Source organism: Lichenostomus cassidix, chromosome 12 (genome assembly GCF_008360975.1).
Source record: "Lichenostomus cassidix isolate B80296 chromosome 12, HeHo_3.0, whole genome shotgun sequence".
Lineage (NCBI taxonomy): Eukaryota > Metazoa > Chordata > Aves > Passeriformes > Meliphagidae > Lichenostomus > Lichenostomus cassidix.
Window position 1 is genome coordinate 8,019,120 of NC_139493.1, and position 25,813 is coordinate 8,044,932.

General features: G+C 41.8%; 1 protein-coding gene across 4 annotated transcripts in view; it reads left to right on the plus strand.

Moving 5' to 3' along the window:
* Positions 1-25,186, plus strand: part of FHIT (fragile histidine triad diadenosine triphosphatase) — a 521,244-nt gene extending 496,058 nt beyond the window's left edge. For all 4 annotated transcript variants that reach the window (XM_085072421.1, XM_085072423.1, XM_085072422.1 and 1 more), the window contains 2 exons: positions 17,269-17,372; positions 24,832-25,186. In XM_085072421.1, the coding sequence (XP_084928547.1) occupies positions 17,269-17,370 (102 nt within the window). In that variant the 3' untranslated portion in view covers positions 17,371-17,372; positions 24,832-25,186. The remainder of the gene's footprint in view (positions 1-17,268; positions 17,373-24,831) is intronic.
* The last annotated feature ends 627 nt before the right edge of the window (positions 25,187-25,813 follow it).

A 25,813-nucleotide genomic window follows, 5' to 3' on the forward strand; every position in this document is an offset into this window, starting at 1 on the left:
TTGCACTCCTTGCCAAGGCAGCCAAGGGCTGAGCTAATGCTTGCTGGGGGAAATACACAAATGTGTCATTTCTTTCCTTCAATCCGTGCTAGAAATGTGTCCTTAAAGAAAAGAACTATGGATATTGGGCATTTTGTAGGCATGCAGGAACAGCAGGAATTTTTCATCTAGGTTTGCAAGGCAGCTTTGCAGTGGCAGATAGAAATGGAAGCAATACACCTTTTCTCCCAGACAAATGCACCGAATTAGCTCTCTGTGTCATTCTGACATCATTGTTGAATGGTGTGTGGGGTTTAACTTGGACATGCTTTTTGAAACAGTGCTGTGGACACTGTAACTTGATTGGGAATTGGTGGTTCTCAGTTCTTGCTTGCTGCACTGAAAATCCCAGAGCCCCTCATGGTTGTCCACTCATCATTGCTGGGTAAGGTACCTTGTGCTGGGTGCTGCACAGCATCTGCTTGGGCATCAGATGAAACTGAAAGTGAGAGAAAAACATTGCAGAAGATGGAAAAATATCCAAAGGAAGGGAATGATGGCCAGGATGGTGGTGGATCTCCTTCAAGCAGCTTATAGTCCTGCCAAGTGTGCTGGCCTCGGTGTAGATGTGACTGACACTGAGTATTTGGAGCAGAAAGGAACACTCTCCTCACTGCCTCTGGAGCCTGCTTCACCCCTTTTGTTCTCACACTGCCTCTTTGAAGCTCCAAAGTGAGCTGGAAATATTAGAGTCACTATTATTCGCCTTAATTTTCACAAAATTAATGTAATTGTTAAGGGCCAATTACGATCCACTAATTTATCCTGTGTTAATCACAATACTGAGTTTATTTACAAAGCTGTCTTACTTGGATGAATGCAGGCTACTCCCTTCCTGTGCTGTTTTGATCAGCAGTGATTGTTACAGTTTTCCAGATTGTTGTGTTAAACCTCACATTTCCCTGTGCTGAAGGAAACCATTATGGAAGACCTGCAGACCCCAATTATCCTGCAGGTCAAAGAGCATGCTATTGAAATGCTTATGAGTAAACACTGCAGGATGTGGTCCGTCCTTGCTGGGGCTCTTACCCCTTAAGCACCAGGCATATTTCCTATATTTTTTAAAGAAAAGATCAAATGTTCATTAGCAATAACAGAAACATGACAGGGGTGAAGTGTGATAATGAGAGAAGCTTCTGAAGATGCCAGAAAGGAGAAACTAAGAATGAAGCAAATGTTGTTTTTCTAAAATTTGTCAGAATGTTTGGGTTTGAATTAGCAAAAAACATTTTCATGAAGAATTTAATCTAATTTCTCATATTTTTTCCCTAGTGTTAACCCAGCTCTACATGCAGTGTTCTGACTCACATGATGACTTAATTTCTTTCTCTGTGAGCATTCAGATGTCTTCACTCAATCACTTTAATTAAAGCAGGAGTCCTTACCTTCAAATGTGGACAATAAGTAACACAGCCAGCTATGCTTGTTAGGCTCAGAAGGTTTTTTTTTAATTATAGATGTGCCCACTGGTATTCAATGCAATCCCATTTTAGCATTTAAGCAAGTGATCAGCTTAAGTGAGTTCAAACAGCTCTTAAGCATTGAGAGAGAATTTAAATGCTCTGCTGAATGGGGTGAATCAGCTTCAGATTTACTGACAAATTTGTCTAAAGAGAATGTCCTTCCTTCCTAGGATCGTATTAGATGAGTTGGAGATAATAGCCTTTTCCTACTGGTGCCAAAATCAGCACAAGATCTGTCTTCACATCACAAGCAGCAAATTGGCACACACTATTTTGCTTTTTTAGCTTATTGTCAGCCTTTCCCACTGCCTTTATTAAAGAATGAAGATGAGATATTTCTCAATGTTAATTTTTGGGAGGCTTTTTAGGTGTGAACTGGGATTTTTTTTTTTCCACAATAGCAGATTTATCCAAATTTTAACTGATGTTCCAAAACCCCAGAGATGAGTTGAAAGGGTCAAACAGATCTTGGCTTGATCTGTGCCACAGGAATAATCCTTAACAGAGAATTTATAGCTTTGCTAATGTTCTCAAGGCTATCTCATATAATGTCTCCAGTTGCTGGGCACTGTCATCTGCAGCAAACTTTGAAGGAAATAAATATTAAATGATCAGCTCAGGTAGTGGCAGTAAGCTGTGATAGGAGGCAGTGAGTTGCTGCCCTGTGGGCTCTCTCTGGCTCTGAGGCAGCTGAGTCCTACCAGTGCTTTCCTGGAAGCCAGGATGGTCCTGGCTGGGCACCAAACCATGAGAAAGTGTGGAGAGGAGTCTGGAGGATGCATTGGCTCAGGTGGAGCATCACACAGAGGTTTGGTCCTGGACACTTTCTCAGGGATAAAAGTGCTCCCTTCATGTCAAGAATTTCTCCCCAGAGGGAGAAGGATGCCCTTTGGCTGAGGGGATCAGAGCCACTCCAGGAGTCCAGAAACATTTGACAAAAAGTATGAGTAAAATCAGGCTTGAAACAGGTTTTGACATAAGAACAGATTCATGCATAAATGCAGTGTGGTGTTGGTTATAAATGGAAGTAGTGGAAATAGGATGTTAGCAGAGAGTTTATTTTTAAATGCTGTTTAGACTTTCCAAAGTGTTGTATGTGATAAAAACCAAGGGCTGGTAAAAATTCAGGTAAGGGCAAAATGTTACAATATTCAGTATTCTCTGAGAGTAGACAAAATACCAGAGAAAAAAAGGTGTGATAAGAAAAAAACTTAGTCCATCTAAAAATGTAAGTTTATAATGTTAGCTAAATTAAGAAGTTACTGATTTTTAATATATGTTCCCCTCTTACTGGCTTATTTAATTTTTTTTTTAAGCTTTCTGGATTCTTTATGGGGTGCTCTCAATTTGAGTGGCAGAGGGAAAGATATATGCTCTGCAGCATGCTGGCTGTTCTGCCAGCAAAGTAAACAGCACTTTAGATAAGATTTGGCCTTGCAGCTTCTCTTAATGAGAACATCATCTTCCAGGGCACGGATTTGCTCATGTAACCAAATAGGCCATGCATGCCCCTATTTATTATAAAAATTAATATACAAAACAAACTCTATGTATCTATATGGGCGAGCTATATTATGGCTGTGTGCTATCTGCATAACTCAATTATAGCAGTGCTCAGCAGCTCGGAGAAGGAATGGCAGTGAAGCTCACGTGGGTGCTTTAGCTGGAGAAGGGAAATCCAACAGTCCTGAAATGAGAAGGAGCCATGTACTGTATCCCCACATGTCTCTCTGCTGGTAATGCTGCTCTTCACAGGGAGCTCTAGGAGATATGCACAGCACAAAGTGCTCAGCTCTACACAGAGGTTAAAATCAGTACATAGGAATTGGTGCTGTGTGGTATTTGATGATAAAATTAAATTGGATGCCTGTAAGAAGAATAACAGCTATGCCATATTGCTGCGTGGATGCTGTTATCTTACACGTGCGTTCATTTTTCTTAATGCTAAAATAATGCTACAAACATGGAGTGAGAAGGAAAATAACATCAGATTTATAATCTGTTCACAAATGCTGCTCCTTTTACCACAACTGTGCTGCAGAGCAGGAGCTTCCTCACCATGTTCCCCATTAAGGTGGGAATGATAGTAAATGACATTCTGTCTTTTTATAAAATTCACCAGGAAAAACAAGGGAAGTAGAGGGAAAGAGCATGAGGCCCAGCAGTTGCCCTGCAATTGAGGCTGTTCAGTGGCTTCCCTATCTCAGAGGCATTTGATAACTGTGAGATCTCAGTTAGAGATCTCTCCTCCTATCAGTTCTACACAATGCACAAGCTGTACTATACAAAAGCTTTCTCTATTTTGCAATAGCTATTTGCATCACTGTAGTTCCATAGTGGCCTAAAAGGAAGTGTCTTCTCCTTCCAGGCCTATCCATAAATCTGCACTTTTTCCATTTTTTTTCTTTTTAAATTAAAATAATTTAGTTGTGCTGAATGAGTTTTCTTTCCTAATATGAAACCTTCAACAAAAAAAAAATGCTCTTTAAAAACTCTAGAGATGAAAAATGTAAACTAAATTTTATAATTTGCTAATTGTAAATCCCTTTGTCTTTGGAGCTCTGCACAGCAGATCAATTCCAAGTAATTATTATGTGAAAAATGTAGGACTTTTTGGTTCAAATATGTATCGAAGAGATGCAAAGCCAATATTAAAAGAATTTTAATTGGTTTGAGATAGTAGCAGGAAATGATTTTCCTTCATTTGTAGAATCAAAAAAAATGAAAGTATCTCAGCTATTAAATTTGGGAAAGGAGTGCATATTTCAGCACCGCAGTTACTGATGTGTGAAATACAGAAAAATGTTAATTGAGGTAGGCCTGTGAAGTGAAATTAGTTGCAAGTGGACTGTAGATGAGCAAAGGGATTCTTAGGGTGTTGCACCTCAGCCATACTTTGAGGTTAATTCATTAAAGATAATTGGAATGTTAAATAGTTTTCTATAAGGAATCGCTGCTACAGTGGTCTAACACTTTTAATCTGATTAAATCAAATGCTAATTACCAATATTCAGATTTATGCTATGCTTATTTATGTACTTGCCACCCTGATTACTTCCTTGACTGCTGATAATATTTTCTGTCAAGGGTGACAGCACTTCAATCATCTGAAAATAAGGGCTTGAATGAGGGGAACTTCAGCCAGAGCTGCTTGTCCCCATCTCTATCCATGAAGTTGGTTGAAATACAGGAGCAGCTGAGCAGCCTTTCAGTGTTTCATAGCTGGTTAAATCCTCACCAATAACTCCAGAGTAAATGCAATGCCTTTGCTTGGTTCTCTGTGTGGGCTTGCCAGCACTTCTGCACCCAAAATTCCAACCAATGGGCTCTTGGCATAGGCATGAGTGGTTTGCAGCCTCAGTACCCAAAGTGTGGTCTGGGTGCCTTTGGGACCTAACAGGACTTGTTGCACTCCAGTCAACAAGACAGATCCATGGGCTCTGGAGGCAGGGAGAGCAGCTCTGCCCTTCCTGGCTCTGTCCCAGCCAGCTGAGGCCATTGGGTGTGCTGGGACACAGTGGCCATGCCCTCGTCCAGCAGGAAGGCAAATGAAACCATGCAGGATACATTCTCCACAGTAAAAGCAGAACACCAAGGTGAGTTGTCAGGAGTGAACAGAAACAGCTGATTTACACCAGAAAGCCAAATAAAAATCCATGGCCTGTCACAGATTCTCTTTCTTCTTTCTTTTATTTATGACTGTGACATAAGTGTCCTCTGCATCTATTTACTCTTACCTGGGGTCTCAGGCTTGCATATTTCATTGGCCCAGCTGGGCTGCATGGCTGTGTGAAGGATGATCTCTCTGTGCTGCAGAGGTGTGTGTGCCAGGGCCCATGCATGTTATCTCTTATTTATTGCCTCCCTGGCGACAGGCTGTCGCCAACAGGCGGATAATTAGAAAGGCTCAGGCTGGAGACCTGTGGAAAATCTGAGTACTTTCATAATTGGCCCATAAATGCTGTCGGTTTGTGCTAGAATCCTCTACAATTTCTGCTATCAGAAGCTCGAGTTTCTTTCTTCAGTGAAATATTTATCTTTTACTCTTATAAAAAGAGGAAATCCTTGCATTATGGATCTAGTCTCATTTGTGTTGACTTACTTTTGATGGTTTGTTATTTAAAACAGCCAGCTTTTGCTTTTGGAGAACCTTGGAGTCATTTAAAGAGAAAAACAGTCCCTCTTTCTGCTTGTGCTCCCACCCCATACAGAAAGAGAAAAAGCAAAAGGAAAAAGTAAGAATAGGAGAAAAGTGTTATCAGAAACAGCTAAACCAACAGCATAATCTGCAAGTTCTGTGCATGCTGTTATGATATCTGGAACATAATTATCAAGCTTAAGTTAATTAGACTAATGCTTAGAAAATCTGGCATGGCAGATTGTGGTAAGTAATTATATATACCGATTAAAAGATGTAATATGCAGTGAGCAAAAGCAAAAAGAAAACTCCATTTGATACAGCCAGTGAACACAGACAATTAAGAAGTCAAGTAGATGAGCACCGACAAAGATACTGAACTTTGTGGAAGATGATGGGCAAGATGCCAATTTTTCAGTGGAACAGATTTTGCACAGTATCAGTCAAACTTTTGTTTTCTGAAAATCCCTGCTACTGTTTCCTAACTGAAATGCATGAAGGGCCACTTGCTTTTGCATTAGGACTAGCTGACATGAATGCAAGGGTATGTGCAAACAAGAATGTGACATTAGAGTACTAGTTTACATATATATAGAAGTTGTGTAAATGGCTTTTCTTAAAAGCAATTCACAAGATGTCATATGAGAAATAAAGCTGTGAAGACAGTGTCTTCTGCAATTAAGTGTAATAATGATTATGGGTCAGGATGAATGGGGAGAGCTTGTGTGCCTTTGTACCACACAGTATGTGCACAGGAAAACCCTGAAATACACTGAGAACATGATTTTTCTTTTCTTTCACTATTTTTTTTTTGCAACTTTTGCTTGAAGAATAGTTTAAAGAAAAAAAAAAAAAAAGACCTAAAGAAAGGAGAGAAATGTAGCAGCAGACCTGTAAAAGAAGTTCTGATTGCAACTTCAGAATGTGTCTAAATAAGTAAAATTATTTTGCAAGTTCTCCACAAAGTGTGTGACTGTACAACTGATTCCCCAATCAACTCCCTCCTGAAGGAGCAGCGAGAAACCTGCAAATTCCTAGTCAGGTAAATTCCAATGAAGCAAGTCCATGCGTGATCCATTCTCACAGCATTTAATCCACAAGTCTTTGACTGAGCTTCTGGAATAACGTGCGAGTTCTTCTCAGCAGAGCCACGTGTTTTATTCATATCTGCTGGAAATTGCTTTCATTTCCGTTGATCTCATTGTTTCCTAAGGCATGAACAAACTGATTGAACTGAAAGCATACAAAATTACTTTTTGTCTCTGAAAATTGGGAATGTTTGGGTTGCTTTAGGTTGTCTTTGTACCTTTCCTACCCTCCATCCTGCATGCTCATGTGCTCCCTCCCTCCAAGCAGTGTGGGATTTTCCGTAGCTCTGGAGCATTTCCTCTGGATTATGCAAAGAGGAGGTGGTGATCTGCTGCCAGGGTATCATCACTGGGACAGAACTTGCGAAAATATTGCAAAACAAAAAAGTTCCTGTGACTTTTTCAGATCAGTATTTCTAAAATATCTGCTCTCAAAGGTTTTAATATTAATTCTGTCCAAAAGCAATGATACTGAAGTTTACATATTAAATAATAATTCTTATGCAAATGCTATCAGTTCATGATTTCTATATAGAAACATGGGATGTCTGGAAGGTTTTAGCATGGGAAATAGCAACTGTTTTTTCCTAGGAAGTTTAATAATATTTTCAATATATTTTCATCAAAAACACCTTTTTACTAGTAGAAGCTATCAGCCTTAATTAACTGCCACGTCTATCCAGTTAAAATTAATTCTCCCCAAATTCACAGTCCCTTCACTTAAATTAATTTCAGAATATTCTATTCCATGGCTCTTATGCCATCCTTGTTTTTCTGCCTGGGCATTATGTGGGTAGAACTGTGGTCTTCCCCAGAAAAAGGATATTTCAACTGAAGGCCAACACTGCAATTTGGAAAAGGAACAAATAGATTCCTCCTCCTTAAAGTGAAGGCAGCCAATGCCATTCCACCCTCTGAAAAACCAGTCATCCCATTCTGAGTTTCACTGAGTAAATCAGGGGTCCTGTATTGGGTCCCTTATCTATGACTTTTTTTTTATTATTTGATTTCATGTATGAGTTCAGAGGTTCACCTGAGGGGTGAAGGAGTCTGCTTGAACAATACCAAAGTGTTTTCCCTCATACACCCTCTGCATCTATCCATACCAAGCAGAATCTAGGACCATATTTGCCATGGGTAGCATATCTTAGTGAAGTTTGTACAATAGTGGAAAAAATTATTTTGGCAACCTCATGTGATGTCTATTAAGAGAACTTCCTGCTTAAGGTTTACAGCAATATTAATGGGCTGGAAAAACTGGAAGAGGTGATGGACCATCTGAAATCTCCAATTCAGCTCCCATATATGGGTCTGGTCCCATCCTCTGCCACTGGACCATCAAGACATGTGAGACTATATTGGGTTTAAACACTTTTCTAGACATTGCAGATTTTCTTTCTTGTTACTGCTAATACTTCAAGAGATGAATTTATAGACTCTAGGGCATTTGCCCTTGACAAAACTTGTTTGGTTCTTATCCCACTAGGTCAGTGGAATATCAATAGATTGTTAATGCAGTCTGTCTTTTAGAGTTTCTTTCATTTCTCAGAGCAAAAGTAAATGTCATTCATATTGGCAGGTTGTAATGGGAACATTGAGATAGTAATTTTTAAAAATATACACAACTTCTTTTAAATTGTCTTTGTCTCTCTCTTACTTTTCCTTGGTGTGTCTATACCAATTACAAGGTTAGCTATCCCTTAAGATGGTAGAAAAGGTCATTTTGTTGTCTTTTCTACCTCATGCCTCAGTGAAATATTCATGGTACAGCTCAGGTATTGGGCTCAGGTTTAATGTTTCGTTGCATCGCCATCTGTTTTGTTGTTGCAGTTGTTGTTGTTTTTTCCCTTGGAGGGGGCTGAGGGAGCATGGAGGCAGCAGTGAGGGATGCTGGCATATGGGTCCAGACCTGATGGAAAAGAAGAGCAGTGAGTCTGCAGGAGCAGAGTAGCTCCTTTGATCCACACTCTTTTCTTTTTTAACATTGAAAGCCCTTCTGGTGAAAATCTGTCATTGTGCACGTGGCTCATCACTGGTAGATGTGGTAGGCCCTGTGTCTCCTCAAAGGCTAGGAAGCCACACTAAAGTAGCCTTTTATATTATTTATAAATTTCATTTCTATGACTTAGCACAGATTCTGAAGCCCAGCTCCTCCCTGAGCCACATGGCACTCCCAAGTTCCAAAGGTGTGTGCAGAGCTTTCCCGAGCATTGCAGTGGCTCTGTGACAAAGGACAGCATGAGAAAGGATGGACCTGCAAGGGGGTGCAGAGAACCAGCAGGGCTTTGCTGCAGGTGCCCAAGTGTCTTGCCACAGTCAGCCCCCAAGCCAGCTGGTGGTGACAGCCAGTCCTCTGCCACAGCCCTGGGGACACAACGGCGACACAGAGACATGGGCAGGGAGATTTTCTCTACACTGGGTTTCTCACAGATGAGTTTTAAGCTCTTTTGTGACTTTATTTTTACTATAATGAGAGTGTTTGGCCCATAATCTCTCACCAGGATTTTTCAAATTCTTTTTGATCATCTTGCTCTTTTTCAGCTTTTCCCTCTTACTGCTGTTGATTTAAATGTCATGACATTTTAAACATGACTTATTATAACAAAACAGTATATAAAACAATATGCTGCATAATAAATGCAGCCATATTTTTTTGAGTGAATGTTAAATGAGAACAATTTATTCTTCAACCTATTTTAGTACCTACTTACTGGAGGGTATTGGCTGCTTAAATCCCAGGGAGGCAATCTCGGTGGTGAAGTAGCCTTGCATGTGCAATGCCGAAAGCTAAAGGAGTATTTGAGGGATGCCTGGGGGAAAAGGCTGTCCAGGGGATGTAGCTTTATCCAGGAGTGCTGTGATCCTGAGCACAGTGGGGAAATCAGACAGGATCATCCTGGGAAGGTCTGTTGGCAGGTGAGGGGTCCCCTGAGGAACACACACAAAAGCAGGCTTTGAAGCCCCTGTGGTTCACCTCAAATATGTGGAGTGTGTCATTTCAGACACTGAAGTCTCCTTGAAATCCTCCTACAGTAGTGGAGGGAGTGACTCAGAGTATGAATTACTCCAGAACACATTGATGGAATGTTTTCATCTTAATTTCAGGAAGTGTTGCTGAGCATGACGATCTTTTTTAATAGGAATAAGCTAATTCCCCAGAGAAGAAGCAATCTGTTCTGGCCACTGTGGGCTCTTCCTGCACATCCCAGAGATGTGGTGAGAGAGGTGGAACTTCCCCTGGGAGGTGGGGACATGCTCCTATCCCCCTGTGTGGTGAGCTGGCTCTGTGCCGAGGCGGTAGGACCTGCAGCTGATATCCTTTGTGCTGTCAGAAAAAGACAAAGCAAGCAAATAAACCAAATCAACCTCCTTAACACACATGTGTTTTCCTTGGCATGCCATGAATCTTACTGCGTGTGCTCAGGGTATGGCAAATATTTGTCTAAAGTTAAGAAGATTAGTAGGGGAAGTTCTGACTTTGAAACTCACTGCGGCAGGAGCCTGAATACATCAGCCTGATACAGGCACCTCGAGGTTATCTCTCTCTTGGAGTGGGACATGCACATCTCTCTGCAGCTCTGACCTTTTGGGAAGAGGCTTTCAGTCAAGTAATACATGCACCTGCATGAAATTTTTGAATCACTGACTCTATCCTTGATTAAAGTGCTTTTCCCTGATTAAAAATAGCCTTTTTCCAAATGAGTAATGTTGCATGGCAGGCTGTGCACGCAGGATAAGGTTTCCTCCAACATTATCACGCTGATGACATTGCCATTTCTTAACCAGGTCTCTGTGCAACACATTTCTCTTGTGCAGACAGCCCTCTGTGGCCATTAGGAAGTTCCCCACAAAAATCCACCTATTCTTCCCAGGTGAGGGAGAATACAGAGGTGTTTCTAACATTATCTGCTAGCTCGGAGGATAATGGGCATGGTGAAAATGTATCTAAACACTTTTATAGATTCTTGCCTGGATTCAAATTGGGTTGTAAATAGCAGTTCCCCAAGTCTTTGGCAGGACTTCTTACCCCAGTGGATATTCCTTCAAGTATCTCCTTTATAATGCACTCACTTTCCAAGAATTTTATCTCAGTTGGAGCCAAACTGGAAGTCTGTCAAGATCTGAGCTCTTCAGAGTGCAATCTACATATTTCACCGAATGGCAAACATGTTTTCTATACAACTGTCATTCTGCTTGTGGGCTTACTTGTCTTTTATATTTTCAAAAGCAAATTTCTTAAGATGCCTTTCATATTCATTCTTTTTTCTTATCAGAATTGTTAGAAACTAGGGTTTGCAGAATTAATTTAAGCAAAGCACTTAAACACATATGCTTAAGGGTTTTACTTAACCTTTCTGTGTTTTCACAAAATTCTCTTCATCTAAGTGCTTTGCTAAAAAGGGTGCAGTTATTCATATGTCCGTGTGAAGTGTGAGGTTCAAGTCTTTCCCCAAAGCACAACAATAAAACTGAAAAAATATTTGCAGTCACTATGACAAAGAGTCGACAGGAGGGGTGAAAACCACCACTCTCTAAAACACAGCTTTGATAAACTGAGGTTTCCACTGGAATATATGCTTTGCAGCAATAATATCAGCAGCTGGGAGGTAGCAGCATATTTCATGCAGAAGCAGTAAAACAATTGGAGAAGGATTTTCCAGTAGATAGTTTAAAAATTGTCTGATATAAAATGCAGATAATTTAGGCTTTTTTCCCATCTCCTTAAATAATTCAGTTTTAATGCAGCAAGTAAAACCCACCCCAAAATCAGGGATTTTTGATTCATGCAAACGCAGATATCTGTATGATATAGAATCATAAGCAAAGTCAGCAGATGAGAAAATTATAGGATGTGGGTTTTCTCTGCAGTGTTCACTGTAAATTAGAGCAATTAAATTACAGCAGTTTTGTAGCTGTAATTAAATATGGAGACGGGCCCAGAGATGTGAGAAGCACTGAACTGCCTGAGCTGCTCGGGCTGGGAGGGGGAGCAGTGGCAAAAGGGGCTTGGAAAGGGCTCCTGATCCCCCAGCAGCTGCTGGGGCAGAGAGACCTCCAGCCCTGCATGAAAATATCTGGCAGGGCTCTTGTGTGGTCAAGGGGGAGCCTGCTGTGCTTCTTCCCTGCCTGTGTTTTTGCCTTTCCTGGCCCTGAGCAGAGCAGGGGTGATGCTCAGCTGGGACAAGCCCAGGGCTGGGAGCTGCTGCAATGATTTCCTCCAGGCAGGAGGAACAGGATGTGTAAGGATCCATGTGATTCCAGCATCCTGAGAAGCTACTTTGTGAAACTGCTGTGTTTCATCTATTATTCTTTCATTTTACATTGCAAGTCAAGTCGAGACTTGAGCTACAGCTGAAGGCAAATGGGATGGAGGCAGGAGGATTGGACTGGCAGAGGAGGACACCTACCAAAAAGCTCACACTGCTTTCAGCAAGACAGCAGAGAGTGAGGAAAGGCTGGAGCATAGCAGGGGGTACAGAAAATAACAGTAAATGCTGCATTTAATCACATTGTGGGGTGGGGTGGAAATGAAGTCTTGCTAGGAGGTGATGAGTGGAATACAAAGAGAAGTGAAAGGCAAGAAAGCACTGGAGGAAGACAGCAAGGAGGACAAGACTGGGGGAAACAGGGCAAAAGAAGCAGCTCAGGAGTAAATTTGGTGTAAAAGCAGTACCAGAGGAGGCTTAGATGGCTGGAAGTCATCACCAGGACCAGGAGGCCCTTAGGACCACCAGAAGCCACAGCCAGCAGAGCTCTGGAGTTTTTTCCCATGGGGTGAGATGCTCAGGGTGAAGCCTCACCATACCTGCAGGGATGTTCTGAGCAGTGTGTTGGTCACACAACTCTGCTGCCATAAGGGGACTGGGGGAAGCAATGTGTGGCAGCCCTGGGATCAAGTTTGTCTCCAGGCTATGGAAAAGGGTTGCTACTGGTGAGAAGAAATTAGATTTTCAGCCTCCTCATGGTTCATGTGTTAATCTGATGTTGAGATATCACTCTGAATATTTCACCACAGTGTAGGATTTAAGTATAGAAAAGATGCCTGGGTATCCCAAGGTGTATTGGTAATAGTGAACATCAGCAGCTGGGTAATACCTAGTCTCTGATTCAAGCCACTGGCAAAAATTCTTTTTTTTTTTTTTTTGTTAGCTGCTGGTTTTGATAATACTATATTTTATAATTGCTGAAGCAGCTGAGTTTTGTTATGTTGCTGCAGTTTTGTGTAATTACTCTCCATCACTATAATTTTTCTTTTAGTTAAATGCATTGGAGGTTATAAACTCTTAACTATCAACTATAAATATTCATGGGGAGTGAGAATAGTTCTAACTACCATAAAAGCTTTTTCCCAATAGTTTTGGCTAGTGCTCTATATTTACACAGGTTGCTTTTCTGGTGGTGTTATGGCATAAACAGAAAAAAACATAATATACATATCAGTACAAACAACAGCCAGTCACAGACCCAGGTCCCCTATAGTCTGCTGTGTTGAGAATTCTGGGCTGCTCCACAAAGGGCAAGAAGGAGAGGTCCCCCAATGTGAATGTGCTATAAAACAATATTGTGTTTCCCTTAAGAATTGCAGCGATAAAAACATAGACCATTCTGCAGCACTAGCAACTTTAATAGAATAACATAAAGCACAGCTGTCAGGTCTGCCAGCATCTCACACTGGGAGACATGAGTGAGAAAATGAGCACTTTTCACAAGCAGAAATATTCAAAGAGCTGCACTGTTTACATGTAATCAAGACTGACAGTCATAGATTATCGGTGGAAGAGCATTTTCTGCTTGAGGTGAAAGAAGAGGATAATTTATCAAGAAGCCCAAGAAGTCAGGCATCAGTAATGATCTGCTTGAAGAAGGGCATATCTTAGAAATAGTGCATTTATTTGTACTGCAAGGCAAGAAGATGTTGGGAGTTATAAACAAGAGTCTTGGTGCTTGAAGAATGTTGAGCAGATACAGTGTGTAATTTGCTGGGCAACTGCGATTAGAGAATTGACTAATGTGTGTCTCGGTGCTTGTTCAGAATATTAAAAGAAGAATTTAGCATAATAGAGATTGTCTAAAAGAGCTGCTCATGCTCTCTCATTCTGTTCTCTCCTGTTGGAGTTATCCAAGCTAAGCTGAGGGGTTTGCTCACCTTCCTGTTGATGCTCAGGGTTTGGAGACATGCCTGTAGTACATACAACAGACAATTTGGGGCTTTCTGAGTTTTGCAGTAAAACATCTTGTCCACCTGGTGTGATGGTTTTGCATCACCTTTCTCTTATGAAAACAGACCAAACAACAGCTGCTTTGAAATGGTAACTAGTTTGGAGCCCTACAGAAACGGTTTTATAGACTCACTTCACCTTGGTGTGCCCTGAGTTTGCAGAAGTAGAATTGTTCTACAGAAAGTATCACAGAATTCAAGCTAGCCTGTGTTTGGATATATCTGAGTAAGGATGTCAGCTCGAGTTGTCCAGCTGTTACTGTCTGACAAGGGTGGAAAAGATAGTAACAGCTGGATATATTTACCAGATATCCATCATTTTTTACAGATGGATATCTGGTAAATAGAGGCACTTTTTTCCCTTTAGTTTGAGCAGAACCTTGGAGAGTTCTCTAGGTGCAAGAGAGCGTTGCTTTCCCAGTTTAATCCAAACTTTCAATAGCAAGTCAGATGTTTGCAAAGATTCACGGCTGGGATTTGGATGTGTGTGGGAATATGAATACACTCCGAGGCACAGAAATCCCTAAGAAACAAGTATCAGCTGTTACGTTTGTTTCCCATTTGAATTCTAAATCAGTACATTTATAACTGAAATATTTGTGTTCTTCTCTCCTGAAAGTAGCTTTACAATTTAGCCAAAAGATTATGGAGAGTCTCTTAGCCTCTCTTTATTAAAACAAACAAAACATGTTTCCATAAAGTAACTTAAGCTTACAGAGGCACTCACAGGGAGAGCTGAACCCTGTCGGAAAGTACTTTACATAAGAACACATTAAACAACCAGGTGAGACCAAACCCATCCATGATCACAATGCCTTGTCACCACTGGGGATCCACAGCAGATGCCAGGAGATTTGAAGAACCAGGAAGGTGCACAGATGTACCTGCATTGTGCTTTTCAGCTTCCATGGATTTGTAGCATGTGAAATCCCTGAGCAAGTGTTGGTATCAGCAACCTTTATGTTATTTGTCTTCTGTTTGTTGGCACTGTTGGATCTTGAACCTGCAGAATGTCTAGCATCCAGAACACCACAGAATGTTAAGGGGTTGGAATGGACCTTAAAGATCTTCTAGTCCCAAACCCTTTCTGCCATGGGCAGGGACACCTCCCACCACATCAGGTTGCTCAAGGCCTTATCCAAGCTGGCTTTGAACACTGCCAGGGTTGGGACATCCACAACCTCCCTGGGCAACCTGTGCCAGTGTCTCACCACCCTCTCAGTAAAAATTTTCATCCTAATATTCGACGTAAATTTCCCCTATTTCAATATGTACCCATTACTTCTTGTCCTATTCACTACAACTCCTAATGAAGAGACCCTCTCCTTCAGACACCAAAAGGTGCTGTCAGGTCTCCATGCAACCTTCTCTTCTCCAGGCTGAGCAGCCCAAATTTTCTCAGTTCATAGGACAGCTGCTCCAGTCTTTGAGACTCCTTTGCTGAGCTGAGCCCTCCCATCCTGCCTGGGGCTGCTGTGGGTCCTGGGGCTGTGTACTGGAGTCAGGGCTGCTGGGCTTCCAGGCAACTTTCAGGATTCATTGCTGCTCCCCACACATCTGGTTTAACCTCAAGTCAAAGATTGCTTATTTTTAAAGGTTAGCTGTTATGTAGCAGAAGAATCGCTAGCCTTTGCCAGCTTTGAGAAGTCACTGTGGTCTGCAACTGCACAGTTTTAATTTAGACAACACCCACTGCAGGTTAACCCTCCTTATTGCTATTCACTTCAGTTTCTTTGAACAGGAAAAAAACCTCACAACCTACATGTCACACCCCCACTCTACCAGGCTCCACATGGAGCCAGCTCTCACCTAGATTGTGCAGAAAGGAAATAGCAAGGGAGAACAGCAGCCAAATCATGTCACTAAAAGCAATTCTTGCAGGTTAAATGAGGAGACCTTGAGGAACAGGGGTTGCTCTCCCTTGCCTTCCAGCTTTTGCCTGCTGTACCTCCTGGCAGACTTAGGTCAAATGAGCAAGACACTGCTTTTTTCAGAAAGCAGCTCACACCTCAGCCAGATTTACCACCACTTGCCTGGTGCTGGTGCATCCTCTTGTGAAATGTGAGCATTCCCAGTCCACGGGAAGTCGAGGATGATGGATGCTCTTTCCAATAACCCATTGCCAGGTCAGCTGTGGTAGCTGCACACCCAAAGGTGTGTGCAGAGGGTGAGAGCAGGCACGTGGACACAGGGCATGTGCTGATTGTGTGTACACTGTGCCAGTCCCTGGTTTGTGATCTTTCTCTCTAATTCTGTGGCATTATTACAAGATGGATTTACAACACACTTAGTACTAACGTAACAATGAAGATTAGTCTGCTCTGAGTCGAACAGTAATACACTTTAATTTGCCCACAGCTACTGTGTTGTATTGGCATGAAAGGAAATGGCTTTCTAATGTAGCTTCATCTGCTGAGCAGGGAGAAATCTGTGCTGCAGAATGTGAAACTACATAGGACTATAGCTGGCAGCAAAATTCAGAGTAGGAGAAACATAGCACAAATAAAAGTATTTGTGAGTTGGAGGTATGCTAACAATCCTAGTTTATTGCTAAACATGCCATGTACAGTAAATGCACTTTGCTTGGCAGGTTCATGATGGCTTCATCTTTGTTTTTTCACCACTTCATCTTCTATACAAAAATGTGTCCTGGAATAAAAGGTGTAAATTCACCAGTTTCCAACTTTGTGACATTAACAAAAAGTTGATGTTATGAAGTTCCTTAGAAGCACTGGTGCTGTTAATGCAGTCTGTGATGTGCTGTTCCTAGAGAATCTGGAATCTCAATACTTAATCCGTTAAGTAAATGTTTCTGCTGTCTGGGGTAAATGCTGCCTTCACTTGACAAGTGTCAGGTGTTCTTTGAATGGACAAATAGTCCCTCAAGTGCCACTATTTGCCATGATATGGAGCTCCTCTGTTCAGAGAGGCAGCAAAGCCATCAGCTTCCTCCTTCTTGAGTGGCAAAGGAAGAAATTATCACATCTGGGACAATATCATATAATACTTACTGCATATGGGATAGAACAAGTTTTTTGTGGTCATATCTTGCAAGCTGGACACAAAAATTATATGTTTCATTTACTTTTTATTTTTCCCCCAAGAAATGAATGAAATATAATTATGCTTAAAGTAACAGGTTTTGTTTCTAGATCAGGGATGTGTCTTGCTTTCAACAATGGCAGGGAAGGACTAATAACTTGCATGCAGAGACAGAATAAAAAAAAAATTTATATACTTTTTGCTGGTGGGAAACAGTTGCAACAGGGCCTAAATTTGACATTAAATCAAGATTTTTTTTCTTCTTTCTCTCTCAAAAAGTTGCAACGGCACGACAAAGAGGATTCCCCTGACAAGTGGAGGACAGAAGAAGAAATGGCAGCTGAAGCAGAAATTCTGAAGAAGTATTTCCAGGAAAATTAGAGGTAATGATTTGAACATTGACTTACTCTACAACACCCTATGCTCTGCTCAAACCTCCAGAGGCTTCTTGAGGACAATGGGGAAGATATCTAGAATGGAACAAAAGAAACCAAAGCTCTGAGGTTTGTGTTGTTTCCCAAAGAACACAGCACTCCAAGAGTGGCTGAAATAATATCCTCCATCTTAAACAAATCAGCATCATCCTAGAGCATTTTGTTTCCAGACAACAAAGAAAAGTGTATCTGGAAATGAGAATCATCAGCATTTACTGAAGAGGAGTCTTTAACCTAACATATCCTCCCTCTGTTCTTAGGACAGAAAATAGCCCTGGTACCTCTACAAAGAGCTAAAAACTGGTGTGTCTGTGTACAACCACACATGCATAGGCACCTGTACATACAAAATTGCATCAGAATTCAGAATATAGAGTGCACAAGCAAATACTAATTTCACCTGTCAAGAATTAAATGATCTGATCAGTTCAGCTTCCAAAGCTACGCCTGCTGGAAAACTGACTGTTCTGCTGGAAAACTGACGGTTCTGCTGAATTTTTCCACTGGTCCTAAAAGAAAAAAAAAAAAAAAAAAAAGATTTGCAGGGAAGAATAGAAAAGAGAAAACACTTGGCAAACACTAACATTGGTGCTCTAGAAATTGAGAGTTTTTCATTTTGTACCTGGAGTCCCAGGAGCCAGATTCTTCCAGCAGAAATGAATTGGCCCCCGGAGATCAATGTGAGTTAGGCTGGGATGTAACACTGCAGCAAGGATGCCAAAAGCTCCCTCTCCCCTGCTCCCTACATGCTGTTTGCCACCATCCAGCACTCTCACTTCTCTGTCATTTCTGACTGTTTCATGTTTTTCCTCTGAAGAGCCCAAATCCCATAAATAGCCCTCCTCTCTGTGTGTGACTCACTGCTGGCAGCCCAGCTTGAGAAATCTTGAGCTGAGCTGTGTGTTGGACTCGTGGCACACTTACGTGGCAGCTCTCAGCTCCTGTGCCACTCTGCCATTTGGATGGCATTTTGGATGACTCCATTTGGAGTTCATCAGACTCCCTCTTCCATTTTTTCTTGCATCATGACCATGCTCTTGGCTTCTCCAGCCAAAGTAGCTGTGCCAACCCTTCTGTGGACATGTAATTCCCATCTGTGAAGGCAATTTCTCCCCAGCAGCTGGGAGCTGCAGGGTTTGGAGCAGCAGGCTTTGGGCTACACAGTCACATTTCTGCAGAGGCTGCTGGAGATGCATTTAGACACCCACTTTTCACCTTCTCAGAAATATGCTGCTCAAAAATGAATTACTCAGGCAGGAAGAGCATATCCTTGGTAATGCATGTGTAAGCACTCTCCTCTAACAGAGGCATTATGTGGTGCTTCATCTATGGCACAGCAACAAATGAACAGTACTTAGGAGAAAATGGCACATCCCCCTTCCAGTGGGATATTGTTTCCCATTATTCATTTGGTAGGTTTTGGGGATATTTCCTTTTTTTGTCTGGTCAGAAATGAACTGGAAATGCTTTTTTTCTAGAGATTCTCAAAGGGGTTGGAATTAAATCCCCACATATCAATAAAATGTTCTTTATATTTTCTGATACTGAAGACAAAGCTGAATAGATGGTGTAAATTCATTCCTGCAAGCAAATTTATGTGGCTGGACATGTATTTCCATTTATTATGAAAATGAATCAGCATGTGTCTGCATGGACGACCTCTTGATACGTTTCCTGTGATGCTAAGGTCATTACCTTTCCTAGAACAAACTGGTAAATTAAATCTTCCTGGCATCATTATCATGAGAGTGCCTAGCACAGGCAGTCCTTCCAGCCCTTGCTTCCCAACACAAGGCATCACTGTCAATCTCTTCTCCCTGACATTATTTTTCTTCTGAGGTTTAAGGCTCTGAACCTGAGATAAAGGTACATCTCAGCACCTTCTGCATTTCTCAGCCTTTATCTACTCTCTTAACCTTGCTTCTAAAGTGATGAAGATTGAAAACTTTTGGCAAATTAACAAGGTTATATGCATCTTTCTTTGAAGCTATTTTTGTGTTTCACCTACAAAGGATTTATTTTGCCATTTATAGGTTTACCTGAATGACACTTGACTTGAGGTTTTTTCATGCGGCACAGGGGAAGTCAGAAAGAGCTGAATGTGGGTGTTCTGCAGCCAATAAACAGCAATTTTTAAGGCCTCATGCATTATTTTTCTAATTCGCTGTTTTGCTCAAAGAAGCCCAGCTTAACTAGATCAGCCTGGGCAGCCCAGCTGTGTTTTAAAGTTTTCCAGCTACCCTTGCATTTATCACAAGTCCTTCACCACCTGCCACAACTCCTGTATGACTGGAATAGGTACAATAGCACCTTTTACCTCTATTTAGAGACTGTCTGATCAAAAAGGACTTGCAGGAGACTTTTCTTTTTCCTAAGAAATACTTGCATGAGGCAAGAAGATCTTGGTTCTCTCCCTGCTTCATTTGCTGGTTCTGATCCCTCTTGGCTGCCTGACTAACTGCAGTTAAGTGCTTCTGTATCAGTCCCCAGATGACCCAAAATATCCACCCACTTGCTTGAAGAAATGAACCCATTTAGCCTTGCTAAGTTTAGAGCCTGGAGGAAATGCTTATCTTTAAATATTTCATTTGTGTGTGCAATTGCCTGGGGTGGATGAAACTGAAATCAGTGGGTGAATTTGTGTTTTGCATGTGTTTTTGATCTTCCCCTGGTTGTCCCCATGCCACTGTAACCCACCTCATGAGAAGGGCTTGTCACTTCTTGAACAGCCCCAGCATGGGCAGCCTCTGCTCACAGAACTGTGTCTGCAGAGCTGAAGTTCTTCACATTACTTCACATTACTCTGGAACAGAGAAAGAAAAGGAAAGAAAAACTTTCTGGGGAAAGATATTTAATACAGAATTTCTCCAGTTAGTCACTCTCTTGCTTAGTAGCACTAAGATTTTACCTCTTTAGAAGTTGTTTCTCATGCAGTGTTGGCTGTCCTGTGGTCAGCTGTGTTTGATAAGTTGGTTGTTTTTTGAGATGGATCCACAGGGGAAAAGTCCTTACTCAAGTCCTTACTCTTGATGCAGCACCCCAGTTTCCAAGCCTATTTTCAGATGTGCCTTTTGAATTTTCTAACTATGTAGAGCTGGGTGTTTTGATAGTCTGTTTTGTGCATTTTAAATTGCACATGCCAGCAAAAAGGCTAAAGATTAAAAGAGTTACTAACCTTCAGATAGTATGTGAAAACTGTTTCTCTTCAAAGGCAGTTTCACTCTGTGTTGTTATTTCTGAAGAAAGAACCAGGCTGCACAAGTTTCAGGAGAAGTTTTCCTATTTTATGCATAACTGAAGTAATACTTTTATGCCATTAGAAAAGTAGTCAGTTTAAGTACAGTGTCAAAATGTCCCTTTGCATAGAGAAGTTGTCAGTGATATTCTGTTGCAAATGCTTGGAGTTACAAATATGCAATAGCATTTAATTGCTTAACCACCTGAATATTTTGTGTCGTGCAACTTGCCAAATTCTTGTAAAAATCCTTCCAAATAATGTGTCCTGTACAGTCTTGCAGGATCTCTGGTGTCAATTTCCCCTCCTTGTCCCCAGTCTGGAAATGTTTCTGCATAATATAGTCATTCCAACTTTTCCAGAGAGTATGGATTTTATTCTTTTTTTTTCCCCACCTTCTTTGAGAGCACTCATCCTCCTCACAGCTGCTTGTTCTGCACCAAGATCTCTGCCTGTGTGGAAAAATGCTGTTCTATTGCCTTCAACAGGGAAATTACCACTGATAGCAGCAGCTGGCCAGGGAGAATTTAAACTGGCAATTTGACTTGCATCTGATTTTGCTCCAGCACCTCTGGAGTGTGACAATCCATGCTGCATGCATGAGAGTGAACACCAGAGCAATCCCATCACTTCCCTTAAATTTAGGCAAGGATGACAAAATGACTTGCAACACCCATCTTTGCTTGTTTTACTGTAAGAAAAACCCTCCTATTATTTCTGGTACTTTAAACTGCATAAAGCCACAAAATGATGGCTATGCCTGTGATCCACAGAGTGGATCTGGGATGCAGTGAGGACAAGGTCTGCCCCAGAAGATGCTGTACCTGCCCTGGGAGGGCACCCCAGTGACAACACAGGCACTGTCAGGGGTATTTTCTGCAAAGCAGAGTCACCAGGCAGTGGTGAAAATCCCAATGTGCTGTAGTGTGGGGAATGGGAGAAGGGACAAGGACTGCAGCAAGCAGAGACCCTCAGCAGTTTCTGAGCCTTGCTTTATGAGCAGGGCAACTTTTTGGGTGCTTACACAGGAGTTAGAGCCAGGGTGGTGCCAGGGCCTGGGGAATTCCCAGAGGACATGGCCTAGGAGCTGTTTGTGTACAATCCTGAAGTAAATACACATCCTAGCAATCTGCTATAGATTTCTCTGCCCTCCAGACTTAAGTGCTATTAATTATATCCCCCCGCTAGAAGCCTCCAAGAAGCATTAATTAGAAAACAGGAGCTAACAGTTTGCTTGTCTGTGTGAAACTATTATGACCCCAGAAGGAAGTATAAGCTTCAAAAGAAACATGTTTTATGAAGGTCACCTTGAAAAACATAACAATCTGTCAGAAGAGAATGCAGCACTCCAAGTGTGCATTTCAGTGTGACATTATGCTTTAAGTAGTTAGAAATAGCAAAGAGAAGATGGATCAGATCTCAGGGTCTGTGCTTTTCCACCCAAAATTCTCTTTTTTCTGCAGAAATTACGTATAAAGTAATCTTTTTGTCATTTCAATGGTATGCAAGGAAAGTTAATTATCAACACAAATCCAGCAAACATAATCTGGCCCTTGCTGGTATTTTTTTAGTGTAAAATATGCAGACCCTCCAACTCTGCAGCGGGGAGAAGGTTTATACACAGGAATTACACTGCCTCTTCAAGAAAGGGTGTAAACAGCCACGAGTGGGGCTGTGACTGTGCACAGCAGTGACACCCAGGCCAGAAAGCTCAGGGCAAAAGGCTTCCCCAAATAAATGTTCTGTGCTAATGCACTGCAGCCTCAGTGTCGAGGTTGATGATTTTTCTGGTTGAAGCATATGATTATTTCTTATGAAAACAAAAAGCTTCAGGAGAGCTAGCTAGAGTTATAAATGAAATGTCATCCTCTTGTGGGAGGCAATAATGTCCCACTCACACCCATTCCAGGGCTCTGTTTTGAGGCTGGGAGTAGTACTGTGCTGAAAGCTATACACCTCGTTCTCTGGACTTTCATTTCCCTATAGGTGGCCATTTAATTCAGCTGTCCAGTACATGAATTCCATACAGCACTGCTTGGATCCTGTAATTATAGCTGCAGTGGAAACATCAGGGCCAGAGACACAGGCAAGATTGTACAGCATAAAGGCAAAGCAGCAAATGCATTACTGTTGTGAAGAAAGCAGACAGAGCCAAATGTTCTCTTCACCTGCACATCCAGCGGCCTGAATGCCTACCTGGGCTGCCTGTCAAAACCAGATATTGTCAGTGTGATCAGCTCTTGATTCATCGCTGGCTTTGTGTGCCACACTGTATGAGAGGAAATGGGGAAAGCCAATCACAACTGATGGACATTTGTCCCAGGAGCTGGGGTAAAAGAGCTGAGCTGCAGGACAATGCAGTGCTTCAAATAAGGATGATATCAGCTGTGGCTGGGTATTTTTAAACCCAAACCTGTGCTAAAATGGCACTAATCTCTTGCCCCCGAAGCTGCCAAAGGATGCTCTCAGTGAGCAGCCAGACCCTCCTTGAAGCAGATTCCCAAAACACGTGCCAAGTGATTCACATGCTGCCATCGAGCTGTCAGTCAGGAGGGGCTTACAATGGAAACTGTTGCTCAAAATGCCGTGGGAATGGGAAACATATGTTTCAGTGAGAAAAGACAATCAAACAAAGAAGTGGGCGGCTGGGGAATTGCAGCCACAACAGCAGCGAGATGCGAGCCTTGAGCGCAGCCCCGGGGAGCGAGTTCGGGGGCTGTGCCCTCATCTAACACTTGGGTAACAGCTTTGTGTTTAATAAGCTGAAATAATTTTCCCAGCATTGAAGCCAGCTCTAAGCATGTTCTGAAGTGAGGGCACAAAACTGAAGATGCCAAGCCAAAAGCCCATTTCATGCTCAGTTATTAGCTAAGGTTTGTACCATGGTGTCCTGTTGCTGTAGCTGCTGCATAATAGAACTGCCCAGAGAGACATTCGAAGCAGCAACTCGAACATGACCTCAGAGCTTGAGCACTGCCTTTGTGTTAGTGTCGGTATCGAGGCTGTGTAGGTGGAAAGGCATTAATAACTCCTGCAGTAACTAGTTATTTGAGAAAGGAAGGGGGTGATGGATGATGGAAATATGTTGGACCGAGCATACTTGAGGCTCTGTTGTTTGCCAGGATGTCAGGCTCCTCACAACAGCAGAGGTATTGCAGGGATAAACCCAAATGCCCCATTTGTGTCAGCACCTGGGGCTGCTGCAAGCCTCCAGCTACCACTGCAGCAGCAGCTGTGCTGTGAGTTTGTGCAGAGATATCACACACAGCTTCCACAGCTGTCAGGCTCTCAGCATTTCTATTCCTCTGCTTCAGGAACACCTTCCAGGTCTGTCATGACACCTATTACAGATCTTTCACTGAGATAAACCACCAAGAGATGCACAAAATTGGAGCAGACATGGCAAGAAATGCCCCATTCATTCTCCAGCATGTGAGGCTGGGAGCCTTTTCAGGGTGATGGTCCCAAATCACTGTTGTGTAATTCCTTGGCATTAGGCAGAGTCCCAGCACAGGGTCGGGATGGATGAGGATATACAAGAGATGATAGTCTTGAAAGATGATTTTTAGGCACTTATATAACAGATCATGAGCCCCAAAGAGTCTCGCATGAGGTTATTGTAGCAAAATAGATTTGAAGAGTAAGGAGCTGGATTTGATGACACAAGATGCCCTTTCTAATCCTTTGTTCCAATGAGGACCGGTCAACAGAGCTGGGGACTGTGCTGTCTTACTCAGGGACATCAGAGAGGTGGCCTCACTTCATATTTGTTTTTTGTGAAATGATCCTGACCTCTGTCCAAGGGTGCTTTGTGAGTTCGGAATGAAAAGCACTATGTGAAAGGCAGGCATTAGTATTATTTGGAAGTGCAGTTTATTGAAAAAGCAGATAATAAATCAAACAAATCTCTTTCTTGCTCTGGTAAATAATTTTAAAACAGTTGTGTGCAAGGCTTTTCTCCTTTCTGTGTTGCACAGTGTAATAGGAGCTGCAATGTGCTGTGGGGGTTTAACACTGAATATTTCCTTTTGCCTATTGCTGTCAGTGACTCCTGTCAGAACACACTAATGAGCACCCAAGTCGTTAGTAATAAACAGCCTCACATTTTGTCTTACTAACTAAGATCAAAGCTGCTATTATATGTAACGATCTGTTATGTTTGATATTTCTCAGGTAACAAAGTGTTTGGAACACATCCCATGACATCAGAAAGTCCCCAGAAAGAAAAACCTCATTCTCCAGTTCTCAGTGGCCCTGGAGCTGCAGCTCAACAATTTTATTATGTTCTACAAATATGGGATTCTTCTGTGAAAAATTTTATTGGACCTTTGGATATCATCAAGGTTGAATTTCAGTTAAGACAACTAAACAGCACTGGTTGAAAAATATTGCCCTGAATTGTAACTCATATTTTTCTGAACTGTGTACTTAGAAATGAATCTTTTTAAATTGTCCCTTGGCCTAAATTGAAATAAAGTGCTAGGAAAATCAGGTGGCTACTGTGTTTAGGTGCATTATAAAGTGTTTATCCATGATGTGCTCTTTGATTCAGTTATTGTATGTAAGCTATTTTATCACAGAATAATTTGATCTTTTAGCAATATGGCAATTCACACAAACCAAGGCTTTGTTACAGACTAACCAAGAGAAACTTGGAGAGCTGTTTCTTCTTCAGATGAGTTCTATAACAAGAAATATTAAACTGCCTGAGATATTTCTTTTCCCTGTACTTTTAATGCATTATGACAAGGCTTCTGGAGCTTACGGTGATACAAAACACTTCTGTAAAACAATTAATATGTGAAGCTGCTCACGGGGCAGTAATCACATTAGGGTTAGTCTGGCACTAATGGCTGCTCCCAGCAACAAACAACGAGTGGGAGCCACTGACAGGGAGCAATCTCTTGGCAAGGAATGCTGTGTGCAGAACCTTGCACAGGAAGGATCCCACCGTGGGTTAGCTGTTGATTGCTAACACAGAATGCAGGAAAAGAAGTCAAACAACAGATGGAAGAGAGAAGAAATGATTCTGCAAGATTTACATGAAAAGAGCACCCATAACCCTTCTGTGGAACTGCAGGGAAGCAAACAACCAAAGCTTTCTGTGCCCCCCAAACTCAGGGGGAGAAAAAAATGCTCCCAAGTCTTTCAGTAA